At 63.8% G+C, this 20,201-nt stretch overlaps 1 protein-coding gene across 9 annotated transcripts; it reads left to right on the forward strand.

Annotated features, from left to right (window-relative positions):
- Window positions 1-267: 267 nt before the first annotated feature.
- Window positions 268-18,807, forward strand: CEP131 (centrosomal protein 131). Of its 9 annotated transcripts, none has more exons than XR_009537469.1 (26): window positions 268-479; window positions 2,913-3,114; window positions 3,852-3,961; window positions 4,406-4,520; window positions 4,822-4,949; window positions 7,317-7,430; window positions 7,972-8,127; window positions 9,389-9,506; window positions 9,864-9,980; window positions 10,183-10,333; window positions 10,851-10,945; window positions 11,408-11,590; window positions 11,948-12,268; window positions 12,378-12,506; window positions 13,597-13,713; window positions 14,153-14,255; window positions 14,970-15,171; window positions 15,433-15,540; window positions 15,628-15,745; window positions 16,038-16,112; window positions 17,083-17,225; window positions 17,305-17,482; window positions 17,576-17,772; window positions 18,244-18,356; window positions 18,494-18,554; window positions 18,630-18,708. XR_009537469.1 is itself a non-coding variant. In XM_060133495.1 (25 exons), the coding sequence occupies exons 2-25, from the start codon at window positions 2,929-2,931 to the stop codon at window positions 18,496-18,498; spliced, it is 3,282 nt and encodes a 1,093-aa protein (XP_059989478.1). In that variant the 5' UTR covers window positions 268-479; window positions 2,913-2,928; the 3' UTR covers window positions 18,499-18,622. The 9 variants fall into 9 exon arrangements, 7 of the variants coding, with proteins under 7 accessions (XP_059989478.1, XP_059989473.1, XP_059989474.1 ...); XR_009537470.1 differs by having other exon boundaries at window positions 18,322-18,356; XM_060133495.1 differs by lacking the exon at window positions 18,630-18,708 and having other exon boundaries at window positions 18,494-18,622.
- The last annotated feature ends 1,394 nt before the right edge of the window (window positions 18,808-20,201 follow it).

Raw genomic sequence — 20,201 nt, forward strand, 5'->3', positions numbered from 1 at the left:
TACTCCTCCTCCCCCATCCCTCCCCACAGGCTCCGCCCAGGACCCGCCCCCACGTCTGCTGAGACCCCGCCTCCCGCAGCCAAGTCCAATCGGCAGCCCGCCGCCACCACGGGCTCCCAGCTCTCTGCTGCTCCTCCCACGCCTGAACTTCCCGAAGGACAGCCGAGCGGCCCAATGAGCTCCCGGGATGTCCGGAGCGGGCGGCCGGAGGGCCAATTCGAAAGCGGCGCGGGCAGGAAAGGCGGGCCTCCGTGACGGACGGGGAGGAGGTGCTAGGCTGTTTGCTGGTTGCTAGCTGCGGCTGCTCGCCCGGCCTCCCGGCCGTTTCATTGTCACCGGGCCTCGGAGTCAGCGCCGGGGCCGGGGGCGTGAAGTCGCCGGCCCGAAGCCTGGGCCCCGCCGGTCCCCGCCTGGAGGGCCCCGCGCACCCCTCGCCGTTCGGCCCCGCAGGCCCAGAGTCCCAGGCCCGACCCGCGCAGGTGAGGGGATCCCTGTGCTGGTGGGGTTGCCCTCGCAGGTGAGGGGGGGTCCAGGGCCTGCGCAGATGATGGGGCCCGCGCAGGTGAGAGGGTTCCTAGACCGCGCAGGGAGGGGCATCCCGGGCTGCGAAGGTGAGGTGGAACGTGCAGGTGAGTGGGGCCTCGTTCCGATGAGGGCGTCCCCGCGCAGGTGAGGTGGTCCTGGGCCCGCCCAGATGCGGAGGCCAGCGCAAGTGAAGGGGTCTGGCCCTCGCACAGGTGAGGGGGTCCACGCAGGTGACCGGGGGGTTCTTATGCAGGTAAAGGGGTCTGCCCAGATGAGGGGGAGGGTGCAGGTGAGGGCCTATCGATGCCCCCGCACAGGTGAGGAGGGGCTCATGCCCCAGGGCCGTTGAGCTCCTCCTGCCTTCCCAGGAGGATGGGGTGGAAACCAGTCAGCAGCAGTCCGGTCTTACCACCTTGAACCAAACCGCAGAGAGATGGGGAGCTGCCGGGCAGAGAAGCTGCCTGGGGTCCTGGGACAGCCCATCTTGAGGGGTCCAGGCAGAGACTCTGGACACCCTCCTTCAGGTCCTGGGAGGGACACCTCTATATGCAAGGTGAGGTCTGGCCTGGAGGTTTCCACGGAGAGGCGGTGTTTACCATCCCGGAGCCCTGCACGCTCCTTCTTGAGTGGGCCAGCCTGGGTCCACGTGGGTGTGGCCAGTGCCTCGAGGAGAGGAGGGTGTTAAATTTCACCCCCAGGACCCTACCGGAAATGCATAACTGAGGACACTGGCCTGGTGAGTGGCAGGGACAGCCTCTGCCCTCACGCTGGAGAGTAGGGGCAAAGCCTCTACTGTGGGTGTTGGGGCTGAAGGAGGCTGCAGTGCTGACCTTGGGGGACGATGGTGTGTGCCCGCTGGCCCACCAGAGCCCTCCGTGGCACAGAGGGCTGTGCTCATTCCTCTCTGGTCATTCCTGGTGCCGCTCACCCCCTCTTATTACCTGAACACCTGCCACGTGCCGGGTTCTGGGGCCGCATGGTCCCCACTCTCGTGGACCTTACATTCTTACGAGGGCGTCAGGCAGTGCACAGACCAACCTGCGTGCGCAGGTGGTCAAGTGAAGAAGAATGAAGCAGGATGAGGGAATGAAGAGTGACAGCGACAGGCAGCCCTCTGAGTGAAAGGGGGCCTCGTGACATCCCAGGGAAGGGTCTCAAGCAGATTGAGGAGGGAAAAGGGAGGCAGTGAGGAGGTTACAGAGGTTAGGGTCAGGTCTGAGGGGCATTAGGCATGTGGACTTTATTCTCCCTGCCTGGGAGTCCTCGGAGGGTCTTCACTGGGGGCAGAGCCTGATCTGAGACCCGGTTCAGAAAGATCAGCTGTGGCTGCCCTGCGGGGAGGGGCTGGGCCGGCCAGGCAGGGCCAGAGGAGGGGCTGCTGCGGTTGTCCAGTTTGAGGAGATGGGGGCTCGGATGGGGGTTGTGGAGGGAAGGGATTGATGGGGAAGGGGCATCGGCTGGGTTGCTGAGGGGGCAGGTGTGGAGGTGAGGGGGAGAATGTTGGGACGAGACCTGGATCTTCGGTCTGAGCCGGTTTCAGAAAATGCCCTCCAGGGAAGGGCGCTGGAGGTGGTGGTCAGGAGTCCGCTTGGGTCTGAGGTGCCAGGGGCTGCGTGGTTAGCTAAGTTGGGAACTAGGGGACAGGGGGGCGGGAGGTATGCCTGTGGGAACCGGCAGCCCATGGATGGTGTTTGAAGCCAGGAGGCCAGAGGCAGTCCCCCGCGACGAAGAGAGAGGCCCAGGGCTGAGCAGTCGGAAGAGGAAGGGCCAACACGGGACGCTGCAGAGGTGGCCAACATAGGAGGGGAGGAGGGGAACCTGGACACGAGAGCAGATGCTGCCTCCCAGGAGCTCGTGGATATTCTGGGTGGTTCTGAGGAGATGGAGGGGGTTCTGTGGTCAGATAAGTTTGGGGGCCCTAACCCCAGTTAGAATATCGCCTGTGGGGTGCTCACCACGTGCCAGCCTCACAGCCGTCTTGTCTGAGCCTCATGATAACCCCTGGGGAGGCACTTTTAAAGGCCCATTTTACAGGTGAGGCATATGCGGCCCAGGTGGGTGGAGTACCTGTCACAGGGTGGGGGCTCACAGCCATGACTGCCGCAGCCCCCAGCCACCCCCAGCAGTGCCCCTCCGGGGAAGGTCGTCTTGACCCCAGGAGGCCCTCCTTTAGCCGTTTGTGCTCGGGGTCCCACTCTGTCACTTGCTTCTGCTCCTAATGAGGAGATGGCCACCCAGTGAGGAGAGTGGTGGGCGTGGCAGGCTTCTGGGGAGCTGGGTGGCAGGCAGACTCAGGCGCCCTGGGCCCCTGCGGCCGGGCCAGATGTTATGTGTGTGCATCTGGTTCCTCGGAGGACACCTCCTCGCATCCCTTCTTCCCTGCTCAGGGCCTACTTGTCCACCATGAAAGGCTCCAGGGCCCTCAGCGGCCCCTCCGGCCCTCCCGAGGGCAGCCCGGAAAGCATGGACCTGAGTCTGACAGGCCTCCCTCCGCCCATGTCCCGGCGTCCCAACAGTGCCTCCACCGCCAAGCCCATCGCCCGCTCCATCTCCGTGGTCACTGGCAGCGAGCCAAGGAGGAAGATGCTGGTGAGTGTTAGGGCTGGGCCTCAGGTCCAGGGGTGTCCAGGGCCCCCTACCTCGGGGTGGCGTCTGACTCCTGGGTAAGCTCCACACCTCAGCAGGCACCTTCATGTCCATCATCCGGTGCGTCCCTGGGGCCACCCCGGGGCAGGAAGGACTCCGGCTTGGAGACCAGGGAGCTGACTCACCAAGAGGTCAAGACTGGGGTCGGCTGGCCCCGGGCAGAGCCTAGATCCTGCCGGCACCAAGCCCTCTGTCCCTCCTGTTCCAGCAACATTTGGATTTGTGTGATTCCTCTGTAAACGGGGTTGATGTGTGGGGAAGGAGGAGCTCCTGGTGGCCTTGAGATACCAGGCAGGGCAGGGCAGGCGGGCAGCAGGATGGCCACGGGAGCTGCGGGACGAGAGCTGCAGGGGGAGTGAGCGGCCAGGCTCGTTGGTTAGAAGGTGATGAGGAGTATGGCCAGCCTTTGTTGCGGCTCCCGGGCGGGCCTCACACACTTCCTCTCGGACCTTCCATCTGCCAGGGGTGAGGAGCTCCCACTTCGTGTGAGAGGCCGAGGACCTGCCCCCGCTCAGCGGGTCAAACCCAGGACCCCCATGCTGCTCCCCTGCCCACCTGTCTACGTGTGACCCAGGAGGGCCTCTCTCTAAATCTGTGTCCAAGCCTGGCCTGGTGCTGCATGGACTGGCGAGGGTCTAAAACCTTGGCCACATGGTTGGTTGCTTCCCTCCTTTTGGCAGGAGGCCCCAGGGCCCGGAGGCTCCCGGGCGATCAGCAACCTTCGCAGATCTAACAGTGCCACGCAGGTCAACCAGCCACAAGCCAACCAGGCATGGCCTGGCCCCCTAAGGTAACCTCTGACCCCTCAGGTACCCCCGGCCTGCTCTCTCCTCCCTCTGTTAGCCCTTCTCCCAGCTTCACTGGTGTGAGCGCTGGCTGGACGGGGGGCCAGCCCTGGGCGGGGCGGGTGGGATGAGTCTTGGCCCGTCATTTCCCGCGCAGGGATGTGGACCTCAAGGCCACCATCCCCCTGCCTGCACCTCTTCCTTGTCCTTGCTGTGCTTTCCCTGAGGTGTTGTGGTGGCCACAGGACAGGTGTGAGCACCTCTTCCAGGCGCGGTTGTCAGATCGGGGCTGACAAATGATATTTTATGCTGTGGGCTGGGGAGCAGGAGTCCCCACCGGTGACCTGGTCCCTCCTGTCCCCTCGTAAGATGACCCCTGTCCGGGTTCCTGGAGCTGGGCTCCCCGGGCCCAGTGACTATCCGTGCTTGCTGTCCTCTCTGTGACACAGGCCAGAAGAGCCCCCAGACTTCCTGACACTCTTCGAGGGCAGCCCTGGTGGGAGAAAGAGGCCTGTCAGTCTGAGCAAAGCTTCCAGCGAGAAGGGAGCCACGTGGAATGTCCTGGTGAGGCTGCAGCTGAGCTGAGCGGACAGGACGTCACGCGGCCCATGTCCGTTGGGAGTGACACCTGGTTCCGGCTTCGTTCTCGCTGCCCCTGCAGGGTGGGCCAGCAGGGGGTGGGGGGCATCAGTGTTAGTTAGCCAGCTTTGACCACAGCGGTCAACGTAAGAAGGAGCAGCAAAGAATGTCCCAGCCCTTAGGCCATCCCACCGCTCCCCATGTGTGTGTGGGACAGTGGGGGCAGGGCAGGGGCCCTGTGTCAGTGGCGTGTGCAGCGAGGTCACAGGCTGTCGTCTATGTGCAGGATGACCAGCCCAGGGCCTTCACCTTGCCACCCGATGCCCAGAGTCCTGGCACCCTCGACGTGCCGGTGGGCCCACGGAGGAGAGAGTGCACGGTGCCCCTGGCCCCCAACTTTACCGCCAACAACAGGTGCGCCAGCTGCAGGGCCACACGGCCCTGCCCACCCAGAGCTCCCGGGGGTGGCCGCCTTGTCTTACTTGTGTCTGGACCCGGGTGCCTCGGAACATTTCTGTGGGCAGGTTGCTTAACCCTCCTGGGCCCCAGGATCCTCATTTATACCAAGGGGATAATGGTTGTGTTTGCCCCCCAGAGTCAGGAGGATTGAGGAATCCAGGATGTGAACCTCAGAGCAGAATCTGCTCAAGAGACGTTGATGTTTGGGGCACACTTTTGTTTTTCCCGGAGTTAAAAATGATCTCTTGTTTTCCTCCTTGGTTCGTCGTCTGTGTGTGGGTCACTTCTTCTCCCAGACTTGGCAAGAGAACCTTAGAACTCCCCTCCAGCAGGCCAGCAGGTGCCCTGCCCGTCCACCTTCCTCCAGAGAAACCTCTCGGAGCCCTGTCTTCTCTTGCCTGGGTCCGAGCTGGCCTCCCTCTGCTACCCCCTCCCTCCTGGTAGGCCCTCCGTTTCCTCCATCTCTCGGGGAGCACATCCTCCCGTAGATTCCTCGGGAAGGATGTGTGGGAGGTAAAGTTTCTAAGACCACGTGTGTCTGAACATGCCGTGACCGTTCCACCGACTGAGAGTTTGGCTGGCGCTGAGTTCTAGGTTGGAAAGCCTTCCTGACATCTTGAAGCAATTGCTCAGTTTCCGTGGAGAGCTGTTGTGAATTCACTGCCTTCCTGATCCCCAGTCCTTTCACGTGTCTGTTTTCCTCTCTCTAGAAGCAGTTTGAGTCATCCTCTCATTTCTCTGTTGTGGAAGGTCCCAGGGCCAGGCCTTCGACGTGCTTCTTTCACTCATCACACTGGGCTTTGGTGGCTGGTCCCTGTGCACACTTGTGCTGTTCGGTCCTAGGAAATTTCCTCTTGTCATTTCTTTGACAGTTTTCTCCCTTTTCTTTTTCCCGTTCTTTCTGCGACTGCGGTTATTTGCACGTTGGGCCTCCTGGGCTGGTTCTACAAAGTTGGCGTTTTCCCTTTTCTTTCTCTTCAGCTTTGGGATTTGCTTTCTGATAGATGCACTTAACCGTGTATTTCAACCCTTTGCTCGCTTTGTTTCTTCTCCTGTAGCTCCTCTTGTTCTCGAGTGTCTCTCCATCCTTCCTCTTTCGCAGCATCTTGTTCTTGTTTCGTCTCTCACGTGTTTGAGGATTCCACGCAGCGGCGGCTGGAGCTGCCGACACCGGCTCACTAGGCCGACTGTCCTCCTCTGCCCGGCTCTGGTTCCAGGGTGTCTGAAATCAGCCATGGTGGGAACTATTGTCACTGACATTGGCAGATGCTGCAGATAAGAGCTTTTCTCTCTAGAGCCTTGGCTGTTAAAGATTTATCAGCACAGCCTGACACTGAGTGTACATTTGTTGAAATGTCCTGTTCTTTGCTTGGCCTTATTTCCATCATATTCTGTTTGTTGAGTTTTTACATGTGGGTCTTTCCCCAAATATCTGGAATACTGGCTCTGTCAGAATTTAAGAGGGAGGCCCTAAAAGTTGCCTGGAGGCTTCACTTTGGGGTGATTGTGTGGGGACCAGGCTGCTGTGCTGGGGGCTCCCCACCTGTCTGCGTCTGGGACTTTTCTGCTGGGGCTGCCCAGTGTCTCCAGGGAGAGATCCTCCTGTCTCCCCCGTGGGGTTATTTGCGGGCCGGCAGGAAAGGGCTGGGGGTGTCCTGGTCCAGTGTACAGACTCTCACCTGGAGACCTAGCTGCTTGTCTTCTGCAGGAGGAGGGGTGGGGCAGGGCGGGCTTGGCCTGATGCTCAGTGAGGAAGCGGGTGCAGGCGCAGCTGCTGCTTTGGAAGAGCCAGGTGCCCTTGCTTCCCGCACCTCCCTGGATTCTGGGGTGCAGACCAGCCACCTCGTGGCCCCTGTGGCACCCAGGTTTCCCCTCACTCACTTTGCGAGTCAGTCACCACTGGGCCCTCTGTTCCTCGTCCTCAAGAACTTTGTGGACATCTCTTTGCCGCTGTCTCGTCTTCTCATCCTTGTGTGTTTGTACATTTTTTATTCCTTCTGGCGGGTTTGAGAGGGGCAGAGAGAAAACAGTGTGTATTCCATCCATCACATGTAACTGGCAGGGGAGGTCCTTTCTCTGTTGACTGGTCTGTGACCGTTCCCCCACCCTGTCGCAGGCATGTCCGAAGTCAGGGGCCGCAGTTTTCACCCTCAGACCTTGGGTTCTGCTCGGTGGAATGCCCTGGCGGAGCTTTCTCGGGTCCCAAGAAGGGCCCCACCGGCAGGGACGCTGAGACGATGCCACAGTGAGCCCTGGCATCAGCAGCACGACTCGGGGGTCTTTCCCAGAGCCTGACCCCCCTGCCCCGGTCTCTCCTGGCAGGAGCAACAAGGGCGCCGTGGGCAACTGCGTCACCACCATGGTGCACAACCACTACACCCCCTCGGAGAAGGTGCCGCCTCCCAAGAGCTCCAACCACATGGCTCCCTCCCTCAAGTAAGGCCCTGGCTCCAGCCTTGCACGGTGCACAACCTGGGCCACACAGGTGGGCCCGGGCTCACTCCAGCCTGAGGTCCTGCCGAGGAAGCCGCAGCCACCCCCTGAGTCTCCGGTCCCTGGCTAAGACCAAAGCCAAGGAGGGTCTCAAGCAGGGCTGAGCTGAGCAGAGCAGCCCCTAGTCCGTCACCCCTACATCCGCTGCATAGTGTGCTCAGGTCAGGGACGGCCCATGGGTGTCTTGAGTCACCATCTGGCTCTGGGATCCTGTAACATTTGAGACCTTTCTGCTGTTTTAAATGCAGTGCCCATTAACCCTGGGTGCCACCAGACGGGCTCTGGTGGGGGCAGAGTAGGTGACCCTGGCAATGACCAGCAAGTCAGAACAGGGAACAGGATCTGTGGGTGCCTCCTGCCAGGCCCAAGGCCCCAGGACCAGGCCGAGGCACCTCCCCGGGCTGAGGGCAGAGCCGTCCCCCGGGGGCCAGGAGATGGGGGCCCTGTCAGGAGGCTGTGAGCCTTTCTCTGCCCTCCCGGTCAGCAACATCATCAAGGCAGCCACGGACGAGGGCGAGGGCAGCAACCTCGGGAAGCCGCAAAAGAACGCAGCCCGTAGCAACCACATGGTCCAGAACAACTCGGGGGGCACCGCCAGCCAGCTCAGACGGAAGGAGGTGACCGAGGAGGAGGCTGAGAGGTGACCGCAGCTGGGGCTGGGAGGAGCCCGGAGGTACCAGTGGGAGAAATTTCCATTTAAGAGTTGTTTTAAGATATATAGGCTGAAAAGACCACACGTACAATTCTTTTTATATAAAACGTCAAGAAAGGCAAATCTGCAGAAACAGAAATTAGAGCGGTGGCTGCCTGGGGCCAGGGGAGTGCTTTGGGTGGCGATGGAAACGTTCTCAAACCGGATCATGCTGGCGGTCGTACAACTCTGTAAATTTACTAAAAATCATTGAATCGTATACTCAAAATGGGTGAATTTTATAAGTATGTAAACCATACCTCAGTAAAACCATTAGTTAAAACAACATTAAGCAGAAAGAAGATGTAAAACTGAAAAACTCCAAACAACTGATGGAGCCGCCCCGAGAATCTTGCCCCAGGCGAGCGCGGAGGGTGGGCGTGGTGGGATCTTTCGCTGCAGCCCCGGGTCTGTGACGTTGTGCCCCGTCAGGAACCACTTAGCGATCAGAGGCTGGGCTTTGAGAGCCTCACCTGGCTGAGCAGTCACCCCTGCTGTCCCAGTAGAGCTTGGGACTGGGCCCTGGAAGTGGGCAAGCGGGACGAGCTGGGTGAGGCCTGGGGGTCCCCGCCAGGGCTCCCCTCTGCGTGCATGTCCCACGGCCGGTGACTGCTCACATCCTAGATGGTCCATTAGCACCTTTGCTGAGTGAATCAACAAAGTGTCCCTGAGAGCCAAGGTGAAGGCTTTGGGTTTAACCCGCTTTACTGAGTATAGTTTACGTACAACAACACACGCCCCCTTTAGGGCACAGGTCTATGAGTTTGATGCACGTGCAGACGGAATGATGTCACCCCCTGGGATCCCCTCGCATGCCTCTCACCCAGCCCCTTCCGGCCGAGACCCTGGCCACACCAGCCTGTCCCCTGCAGCTTGCCTTCCCTAGCAGGCCCTGACTAGAGCACTGGCCTGTGGCCTCCTGTGCCTGGCCTGCAGAGTCCCTGGTTTGTTGCTGTTTGTCTGTGAGTAATGTCGCTGTCAGGAGCACACGGTGCTCACCCATAGGTGGTGGGCCTTTGGGTTACTTTCTGTTTCTAGCAATTGTGAATAACCTGTGTGGATGAGCATTTCTATTTCCCTGGGGAACGCTGGCACCTGAAGAAGGGCCACGTGCACAGCCGCCGGCTTCTCTGCCTGCCGGGCCTTCTGGAGACCCGGGGAGGGAGGCCTTGGCTCAGCCGCCTCCATCCTGAGCCCCACTTTCTGGCAGGTTTATCCACCAGGTGAACCAGGCCGCCATCACCATCCAGCGCTGGTACCGACATCAAGTGCAACGGCGCCGAGCTGGAGCCGCCTGCCTGGAGCACCTGCTGGCGTCCAAGCAAGAGGTCAGCGTGGGTGTGTGAGCCATACCTTGAGGGCACGGGCGAGAATCCCAGGGGTCCAGCTATATGGCAGGGTTTCTCGGACCAGTGGGGTTGAACCTAGAATTGCCCCATGGGTCCCCCCCATCTGGGGGCCCAGCTTCCTCCCTCCTGAGTCACTCGGTTGGCAGGGCCTGGGTGCCAGGTCACCCCTGCTGAAAGGTGGGGTGGGTTTCTGGCTGGGATGCAGAGCCATCTCCCACCTGCCGGAGCCGCTGGCCACCTGGGAGAGGGGGGGCTTGTCCTCTGTGGGGCAGAGAAATGGCAGGATGGGGCAACCCCATCTTCCCAGTGAAACCCACCATGGCTCGGCTTCTGCAGGGGCAGCGGCAGCGGCTAGGAGAGGGGACCCTCCTGGACCGGCACCAACAGAAGGAGGTGGCCAGGAGGAAGGCCCGGGAGGAGAAGGCGCGCCAGGCCCGGAGGGCAGCCATCCAGGTGAGGGGTGACCTGAGCCACATGGGGAGCCCGGTGCTAAGGCAGGACCCCCGGGTGCCGAGAGCACCACTGCGCTCCTGGGGGCCCCGCCGCCCCCTTCCCTGAGTCCCTGGGTGTGGGGCCTTGGGCAGCATGGCTTGGGGAGGACAGGGGGCCGCCCTCTCCCCTGGGCGGGGTTGCTTACAGGTGCTCCCCACGGCAGGAACTGCAGCAGAAGCGAGCCCAGAAGTCAGGTAACGCTGACCTTGGGCTGCTGAAGGGGCCGGGGGAGCCGGGGAAGCCCCAGACCACCCAGGAGCCAAGCCTGAGGCCGGGGAGCGCCACCCAGCAGACCCGCAAGGCCAATAACGCTGGTGAGCAGGTCTGAGAGCCCGGAGGCTGCCCTGCCACCTGCCCACCTCTGCCTCCAGCTCTATGTACAGGCACCCCGGGTATGGTGACCCCAGCTGCAACCATCCCTGAAGGCGGACACCCCATGCCCAGACCTCTCCACCCCCTTCCCTCAGGGAGGCCCGTGGCTGAGAAGGAGGTGTGGCCTCTGCCAGTGTCCTCTGGCCCCCTGTGCCACTGCCCTGTTTGTGGCTTCCATCCGTGGAGGAGGGGCGTCGTTCTCAGCAGACGCCAGGCCCTGCTCCTCCACCTGTGCCCCAGTTACTCTGGAGCTGGACACAGGGTCCCTACAGAGCAGCTGCACCAGCTACCTGACCTCTCGCCCCGGGAGGTCAGGGCTCTCCATTGTCCCCGCTGTTCCATGCGGTCCACTGTGGCACGTGCTGTCCCAGGCCTGCATCCCCCTTCCCTGGCCTCTTCCCAAGGGCTCCCCCGCGTTCGCTGCCCCCAGGTGGGCTGACGCTGCGTTCCTTTGTGCAGGGGCTCGCCTCCGCACTGCGGGCCCGGAGGACCCCTGCCAGCCTGCCCGCGACTCGTCGCCAGAGCCCCGGCAGCTTCCAGAGGACAAGCCTCAGGTCTCGGCACAGCCCTTCCTGCCCTCCCTGCCTGGCTTCAGCTCTGGGGTGCATCTGTGCTTGCCCTTTCCCTGCCCCTCCCCGGCTGTGGGGTCACTCACACCAGGAAAGGCCACCCAGGATGGGTCTTGTCACTCCAGTGGAGGGCTGGGGTCTCAGTGGTTGCTCTGGAATCCCACTGGGTCTTCATGGACACTGGGGTGGAGCCTGTGCAGACCCACAGAAGAGAGCTGGAAGCTCAGAGGTTAGGTGTTGGCCAGTGCCTCCAGCCTGAGGGACGAGGAGGCCAGGTCCGGACCCATCTCACTCGGCCACCCTTTTTGTTTCCCTGGAGGTGGGTTGGGGGGCAAGCCCAGTCCCTGTGGCTGAGCGGGCAGGCACCCGTGTGGAGGAAGCCTCACCCCGGCCTCTCCCCACACCGTTCTCTGGTGGTCTCTGCCTCTAATGGCCCATCTGCTGCAGGATGCCAGCTCCCAGGACGTGGCTGGCGAGGGCCTGGAAGCTTTGGGCCCTGCTGGGAGCAGGGCCAAGTCCAGGGCAACCCTGGACGAGCTGCTGGACACGCTGAAGCTGCTGGAGCAGGAGCCTGAGCCGCTGCCCCGCCCCCAGGCCTACCACAAGGACAAATACGCCTGGACTGACGAGGTGACCGTGGGCCTTGCCACTGTCCACGTGGTCACAGGGGCACTTTGGGGGCCAGGGAAGTCCACCGGGCTCCTCCCTGCTCTAGTCAGGATGCTAACGAGGGCCAGATGGGTTGTTGAACCCCCCTGTCATCCCCGGGCTCACTAAGGTTTAGGACCCCCAGAATAACCCAGGGGTGGAGATGGGGTAGGCACCACCTCTCTGCCAGTGGTGCCCCCAGGTGATGGATGCCCTGCCAGGGTCTGGGCAGCCCGAGAGGCCCTCCCTCCAGACCAGGCCCTCCCCTGCCCCAGGGGGCCCTGAGCAGCTCCTAGAAGGCCAGCCCAGAGTCTTCCACTGCGCCCCCGCCCCCCGCAGGAGGACGATTCCAGCTCCCTGACAGCCGACAACCTGGAGAAATTTGGGAAGCTGAGTGTGGCTGCTTGCCCCCGCGAGGACGGGCCCCTGCTTTCGGAGGCCAAGCTGCAGAGTATCATGAGCTTCCTGGATGAGATGGAGAAGTCTGGGCAGGGCCCGCCGGCCTCGGCCCCCCAGGTGTGGAGGGGTCTCCAGGGGCCCGTGCCGGAGGAGGGGCTGGGGCGCCTGGAGCCTGCGTCCGAGGTCAGCACATCGGTGATGCGGCTGCAGCTGGAAGTGGAGGAGAAGAAGCAGGCGATGGTGCTGTTGCAGAGGGCGCTGGTAACGTCGCCACCAGCACTGCCTCCGTCCCCATGTCCCCAGCTGGAGCAAGTGCCCGGCCTGCCCCCTGAGGGCCTCATCTCTGTCTCATCTCCCGCACCCCCCACAGGCGCAGCAGCGCGACCTCACCATCCGGCGGGTCAAAGAGACGGAGAAGGAGCTGGGTCGGCAGCTGCGGCAGCAGAAGGAGCACTACGAGGCCACCATACAGCGGCACCTGTCCTTCATCGACCAGGTGGTGCTGCCTGGGAGGCGGGGCTTGAGGGCAGGGCTATCAGGACCTGAGCAGTCAGGGAGGAGAACGGGACTGGGTTCCCGACCAGCTCGGGCCTCATGGAGATTTCTGGAGCCATTGGCCTCCCCTGTGGGTCTCCTTCTCCTTCTGTAGAAACGGGCAGCATCTTCCCCTGTGGGGACCAGGGCTGGTCCTGTCTGTGCACACCAGCCCCACTGGGTGCTGCTCACCAGCCCCCAGCGATGCTCCCCCCAGCCATAATCCTCCCCCCACCCATGGCCGTGCTCCCCAGCCCAGCATGGTGGGCGGGCAGCAGGAGCTGCTGGGCAGAGCACATCCAGGGTGGGGTCCAGGCGTGTGGGATCACTCAGAGGACCGCTTGGTCCTCTGGGGGCCTGGTGGGAGGCGTCCAGCAGGACACACCCTGAACTTTCCTGTGCGTTCCAGACTGTCCGTGTCCCGGGGAGGCCACTCCTGGTCTGCTGGGGCTGGTGGGGCAGCCAGAGCTCCCTTGACAGGGTGGTGGAAGCTTCAGCCCCACGCTGTGTTCAGTCAAGCCCCCCCATCGGGTCCTTTTCTGAGGAAAACTCTGGTGCGGGGTCTTTGAAGAGAGGCAGGCGCCCAGAGGAACCGAGCGGCCTCCCGTGATCATTAGCGACACTCTGCCTGGTGGTCATAGGTGTCTCCAAATTGGGGGTCTGCCTGGAGCCCTCAGTGAGGCTGGGTGCCATCATGGGGCTTCACAGAGACCCCTTGGCAGGCGACGGGCAGGCCCTTCTCCACAGGCCAGGTGACGGGGTCAAAAGAATGACCCCCATTCCAGGAAGCTCCTGATGTGGCCACAGTGGAGGGCTTGTGGCCAAGGCACCGTCCCTGCCTGAGCTCCGCTGACACCAGCCAGGTCTCGGGGCTTGAGGGCCGGGGGCAGCTGCAGCCCCTTGTCCATGTGTGCACACCCTCCCAGACCCAGGGTCCCGCACAGACCCAGGAGCAGCGGGGTGTTTGGGAATTTGGTGCGCTGGCCCCCGGGTGAGGGGAGGCGGGATCTCCTGGCCTCGTGGGGCAGCAGCTTCACCTCCGCCCCTGGTCGCAGTTGATCGAAGACAAGAAGGCTCTGGGTGAGAAGTGTGAGGCCCTGGTGGCCGAGCTGAAGCAGGGGGACCAGAGGCTCAAGGACAAGGAGGCCCAGATGCGGGAGCAGCACGAGCTGGTGAGCCCCTCGCCCTCCTGACACCTGACCCCAGGCCTGCTGTGCCTGCAGGCCCTGTGCGAGGAACCCCAGGACAGGTGGCCCCGGAGCCTCATTCCCCGACCTCCGAGCTGCTTCCCGCAAGCCCAGCAGGTGGCACACGCCGGGGCAGGGGCTGAGGGACTCGCGTGACCCCTCCCATGTCACAGATGAGGAGGTGGGGTTCAGAGGAGGTGACCGAGGACATGCCGCCGCTCTGGTCCCTGGTCAGAGGGATGCCACTTACTACTCCTGGCTTTCGTCAGACAACGACCCGCAGCCCCTGGTGCTTCCTGCTCTGCCCGAGGTCACTGTTGAAAGGCCGCCTCCTGAAACCCAGGGGATGGCCAGAAGGGGGCTGTCATTTGCATCTTCCCGCTTCGCACAGCTGCTCTGTTGACTCTTGTTTCCTTGCTGGTAGGAGATTAAGAAACTCAAAGAACTCATGAGCGCCACGGAAAAAGTCCGCAGGGAAAAGTGGATCAATGAGAAGACCCGGAAGATCAAGGAGATCACGGTCAAAGGTGGGTGCCGCTGTGCCCAGAGCTGCCACTCGGGCGGAGTAATCGTGGGGGTCTCGAGTGAGAACAGTAGTTCCAATTGCACACGTGGCGGAGAGGCTTCCTGGGAAGCAGTGAGACTCAGGGATGCGGCCCAGCTGGCTCGAGGCCAGGAGGAGCAAGGGAGGCTGGCGGCACACGAGCTTGGCCACAGACCAGCGTCCAGACAGAGGGCCCGGTCCGGGTTGGGGGGCCTCACCTTCCCTTGGCTGGGCTCCCCTTGCTGGGTCTCCTGGTCTCCTCCAGCTTCCAGGGGAGCGAGCCATATGGGGGTTCGGGGTGGGGGCCGCCTGCTGGCGGCACAGTCGCTCCTCTCCCACTTTGAGATCCCTCTGAGGGCTGATGGGGCAGCCCCAGCTGTGCCTGCCCATGCCCGGCCCTCCTGCCCCAGGACACCCTCTCCAGTGAGCCCCCTCCTCCAGTGGGAGACCCAGCAGGCCAGAGCACCAAGGAGGGAGTCTTGGTGCAGTGGGCAGGGAGAGATGCCATGGGCACTGGTGGACTCAGCTGTGCTTTGGGCTGGAGCCCGGGGTGGGGGGGTCCTCTACCCGGACTGCAGCCCTGGTGTCATGGTGGGTAGAGGTCAGGGGTCCCCCACAGTACAGAGGGGCGAGGGGCAGCGCCCCCGCAGTGGTGGAGGAGGGTCCCTGCAGCACGGTCTCCCTCCACGCCCCCCAGGCCTGGAGCCTGAGATCCAGAAGCTGATCGCCAAGCACAAGCAGGAGGTGAAGAAGCTAAAGAGCCTGCACGCGGTGGAGCTGCTGCAGGCGGACGAGCGCGCGGCCCAGCGCTACGGACGCCAGGCAGAGGAGCTCCGCGAGCACCTGGAGCGGGAGAAGGAGGCGCTGGGCCGTCAGGAGTGGGAGCGTGCCCAGCAGCGGTGAGGGGCCCAGCCCTCTGGGGACGTGGAGGGTGGGGGTGAGGCCTGGGGTGTGCGCAGACCCCCCCAGAGCGAACAGCACTTCCTCCGCAGTGGCCTCCCTCGGAGGACAGAGAAAATGGGGCGGTGTAGGACACTGAGGGATGCGGCTGTACTGGACAGTTCAGTTCTGAGGGGCGTGCCCGGCTGGCGGCTGGGGTGGATGGGGCGGGGACTCGAGCACTCCGGCGGCCCCACCTCCAGCGGGTCCTGTGTCCGCAGCTTCGAGCAGCACCTGGAGCAGGAGCAGCGGGCGCTGCAGCAGCATCGGCGGCGGCTCTACAACGAGGTGGCCGAGGAGAAGGAGCGGCTGGGCCAGCAGGCCGCCAGGTACCGCGGGGAGGGGAGGGCCCCCGCCCCGCCCAGCCCCGCCCCACCCCGCCCAGCCTGACAGAACTGGCCTCTGTTCACCTGCAGGCAGCGGGCGGAGCTGGACGAGCTGAGGCGGCAGCTGGAGGAGAGCAGCTCGGCAGGGGGCCGGGCCTTGAGGGCCGAGTTTGAGAAGGGGAGGGAGGAGCAGGAGCGCAGGCACCAGGTCAGCCCCGCCCCATCCTGCCCGGGCCCCGCCCCTCCAGGCCAGCCCAGCCCAGCAGCAGAGCACCCATACCACCCGTGGAGAGGGGCCACTGCCAGGAGCAGCGCCCACCTGCCAGGGTGGCAGCCACTTGGAGTGCTACGCTGAGCCTGGGTTCCTGTGACGGGGCTCCCCAGCTAGCTCACCACAGACCCCCCAACTTGACCGCAGGCCCCATCCAGGCTCTTGCAGACACTGCCCTGGGTGGGGAGCAGCCAGCGGGGGCTGCTCTCACCCTGTCACTGGCCCCCAGATGGAACTGAAGGCCCTGAAGGACCAGCTGGAGGTGGAGAAACAGATGTGGGAGGCCAACTCCGCCAAGAAGGAGGTGGGAGGCGGGTGAAGCTGGGGCAGGGGGTGGGGTCTTCCTTCCCTCTCTCCCCTCCTGCCCGGCACCCCAGGCTTCAAAGCTGGCTTGTAGGCTCCACCTCTGTGGCCTCCCCTCGGGCACATGTGGGTTCTGGCTGCCCAGGGCTGGCGGTGTGATTCTGACTGTACTTGAGTGAGCTTCCAGGTGGCCTCGGGAGAGACCAGGAGGCTGGAGCGAACCCCACTTGATGGTGGCGGGCATTCCTCACCCTCCCCTCGCCCAGGTAGCTGCTCTCAAAGTTGACAGGCTGACCTGCAGCCAGTGTAAGGGGCCCACGCAGGAGCAGGCTTTTCCTTGTCCTCTCATGCCTTTTACCAGGTGTGCTGTGTCACCTCTCCTGTCCTGGAAGGAGGCTGTGGTGGACAGGCACCCGGGGCCACACAAGGCATCAGCCTGGGGACAAAGCCTGAGCAGTGGCCCAGCAGCCATGCTACTCCCCACCCCCAGCCACGCATGGAGGGGTCCCCGTATCTGTGGGACACATTCCCAGACTGTTTGCTGAGTTAAAGGGTGCGGCATGTTAAACCTAATGGCGCTTTCCAGGTTGCCTTCCAACAGGCTGCCCCACTGACGCTCTTGCCCCCAGCTGGGGGCACCCGGCCCTGCCCTCAGCAACCAGATGAGGTCCCTTCTTGTATCAGGAGGGTCAGTTTGGCAGCAGACGCGGTCTCTGTGGCCTTGGTCCCAGGTCTCTGGCGGGGGAGAAGCACCAGGCTGTGCTAATGGTTCTTACTCAAGCCCCTGTTGTGTCCCACGCTGGGTGCTGATGACAGGACGTGGCCTCCACCCCTGAGGACAGGTGGGGCCTGGGGTAGTGCGAGGCCTCTCCTTCCCTGCCATCAGGGCATTCCCAAGAGTCCATGTGGCCATCCCTCGTCCTCCGCCAACCTCAGCCGGCCCCCCCAAACCCCCTGGGCCTCCCCTGCAGGAAGCGTGGCTGCTGAACCGGGAACGGGAGCTGAAGGAAGAGATCCGGAGAGGCCGGGACAAGGAGATCGAGCTGGTCATCCACCGGCTGGAGGCCGACATGACGCTGGCCAGGGAGGAGAACGAGCGGGCCGCCGAGAGCCGGTGAGGCCCCGAGAACCCCGGAGCGAGGCCCAGAGACTGGCAATGGGGCTGCCTCTGACCCTGCTTCTCCCGCCCCCAGGGTCAAACGCCTCCGGGATAAGTATGAGGCGGAGCTCTCAGAACTGGAACAGTCGGAGCGGAAGCTCCAGGAACGGTGCGCAGAGCTGAAGGGGCGCCTTGGGGAGGCCGAGGGGGAGAATGTGCGTCTGCAGGGCCTGGTGCGGCAGAAGGAGAAGGAGCTGGCGGATGTGAAGGCGGTGAGCAGGCGGGAGGGGTGGCCGACCACCAGCCCCCAGCCCCCGCCGTCCCCTCACGCCGTCCCTGTCGTCCCCCCCGCCACCCCACCCCAGGTAAATGAGCAGCTGGCTGGCGAGCGCAGCAGCCTGGCCCAGGTCCTTCGCCAGGAGTTCGCTGACCGGCTGGCAGCTTCTGAGGAGGAGAACCGGCAGGTCAGGGCCGAGCTGGCCGAGCTGCGGGCCCGCCAGCGGCTGGAGCTGGAGCAGCTCACGCGGGAGAAGCAGGCGGAGCTGGAGGAGGTTCACGGGAGGTGGGCCGCAGGGCTGACTGGGGTCCTGGGGAGCACAGGGCTGGGGGAGGCAGGCGGGACCCTGTGGCTCCAAAGAGGACGCTGGGCCCAGGAAGGTGAGCAGGCTGTGTGCCCTCCTGCCAGCTTCCTGCCGACGCAGAACTGGGCCCCATCACCGCAGCTGCTCCAGGCTCTGTGTTTGAGGCTCTGTCGTCCTCTATGTGATGCTTGGCCCCAGAGCCTGGGAAGAAGCCCAGCCAACCCCAGCCAGGGCAGGTGCCCTATGTGTGGGCGTCCGGAGAGGAGCTCCCTGGCCCTTAGCCCCCTGGGCCTGGGTGGAGTGGGTGCTATGCAGAAAGGATGGACACCCTCCACCCCCTACTCCCCCTGTCGCCGTGGATCCCTCAGTCCTTCCCTGGTCCCTACCTGCCTGCCCTCCGTGGGTGCTCTGCAACGCAGGCACGTGGTGGGGGCTTCTCGTCCTCCTCTCAGCAGGGAGCCCTTCCCAAGGGGCGTGGATTCACACGGGGTCAGCCGTGGGGTCACAGATCCTGTCATTGGCTTCTCCAGGCGGCCCAGTGCCGCAGTCAGCAGGGCGGGACAAGGTGGGCAGGAGTGGCCCCTCCTGTTCTTTGGGGGATGGAGGCTCCCCACCGGCCACCCTGCTGCACTCAGAGCTGCAGGCCGGCGTGGGGGTCCGGCAGGGGCATCGCACAGAGGCCCACCGTGCGCTCCCCCGCAGGGTGAAGCTGGCCCTGGCAAAGAAGGAGGAGGCCGTGAGCAGCCTCCGGAAGCAGCACGAGGTGGGTCCCCACGCCGGCCTTCCTTGGGGGAGCGGGGGTGGCTCGGGCCTGACCAGGGTGAACGGCCTGTTGCAGGCCGCGATGAAGAGGGCCGACCACCTGGAGGAGCTGCTGGAGCAGCGCAGGCGGCCGTTCCCGAGTGCCAAGTGACCGCCGACAGCAGCAGGCTGAGGGCGCCTGGCGGGAAGTGCTCTGGCCGCCCCTCAGGTGGAGCACCGAGGCTACGTCGTAACAGTAAAGAGGTGTCTTTTAATACTTTGTGTGACCCTGATTTGTCTCTCCTGGGCTGGGGCCTGGGGTGGCGGGGCTGGAGGCTGCTCAGGGCCAGGTGTGAGGTGACCCGACCTAGCTTTGCTCTTGGCCTGCCCCCCATGTTCCCTGCCTGGCCCTGCGGTTCCGCAACTCAGGCCCCAGTCCCAAGCAGAGAGAATGGCCCTCTGTTCCAGCCTGGGCCTGGACGAGCCCCATGACGCTCGTGCCCCCTCACCGCACCCCTCGCCCCTGGGGATGGAGCTCTGAGCCTCCTCCCCGACCCCTGCACAGGCTGCTGTGTGCCCCCTCCATGGTTAGAGAACTGGCCAGCCTCCCTGAGGGCCTCTCCTTCCTTCCCCCACTCAGGACACCCCCTGGAGGTGACAACCTGGAACCTGTGAGAAATGGGCACTGGACAGGCCCTGCCCACGAGGAGGGTGGAGGCCCCTCCTGGAAGGTCTGGGCAGGGGAGCGGGAGGGCAGCGGAGGGGACACTCCCCCTCTGGGAACTCTCCCCCGCTGCCCTCCCGCCAGGCACTCGTCGCTGCTGCTGCTCTGGCCGAGGGTGCTGGGACCAGGTCGCTGGGGAGAGCCGGCGCTGGCCAGGACAGCCCTCCTACTGGCCCAGGCGCCACCCTACTTGTGGGAAGGCGCAGGGCTGGCCCTAGTGCAGGTGGAGCCCCTCCTGCGCCCTTGAAAGGCCCTGGGGCCTGGCCTCTCGCTAGTGTGAGTCCCGGCAGCGATCACTCTCAGTCTCAACCACCAGGAGGGCATAGGCAGATGCCCCATGGGCCTGAGGCAGCTCACAGGAGCGCTGACCTGCAGGCCCTCCCGGCACCCGCATCCCCTGCTTTGGGGTACCGGGGGCTCAGTTTCCTCATCTGCACGGGACGGCTCCTTCCTTCCTTCGTGCCAGAGCTGATTGCTCGCAGAACCCCAGGCCAGAGCTGGATACAGCAGTGAGACGAGCAGGGCCGCTCTGGGCCTGACCCCTCCTAGGTGGAGTGCCTGGCCTGGTCCCTGGGCAGAGCACATGTGTGCCATCCATGTTCCCTCCCTTGCGGGGCTGTCTCATCACCATGAGATGACCGGGCAGAGAGCAGGCCTTGCAGCCCCTCCAGCTCCAATTGGGGCTCCCAGTCCTGGGGCTCAAGGTGAGGAGGAGGTTTGCTTAGTCACCCACAGCGCTCCTGGCCCCTGCCTATCTCCCCTTGGGACAGCTTTGCTCCTAGAACCCTTCCCACTGGGCCTAGAGCCCCTCCCAGCTCCCCACCCACTTCAACCAACCAGCTGTCTCTGCCTGCTGTTCTAAAAGCCAGGCTGGCCATTTGAGGCATTCCTCCTGAGTCCCAGAAAAGAGGTGGGGAGGGGCTGGGCCCCAGGGGCAAGGTCTTG

The sequence above is a fragment of the Lagenorhynchus albirostris genome, chromosome 20 (genome assembly GCF_949774975.1).
Source record: "Lagenorhynchus albirostris chromosome 20, mLagAlb1.1, whole genome shotgun sequence".
NCBI classification, from domain to species: Eukaryota; Metazoa; Chordata; class Mammalia; order Artiodactyla; family Delphinidae; genus Lagenorhynchus; species Lagenorhynchus albirostris.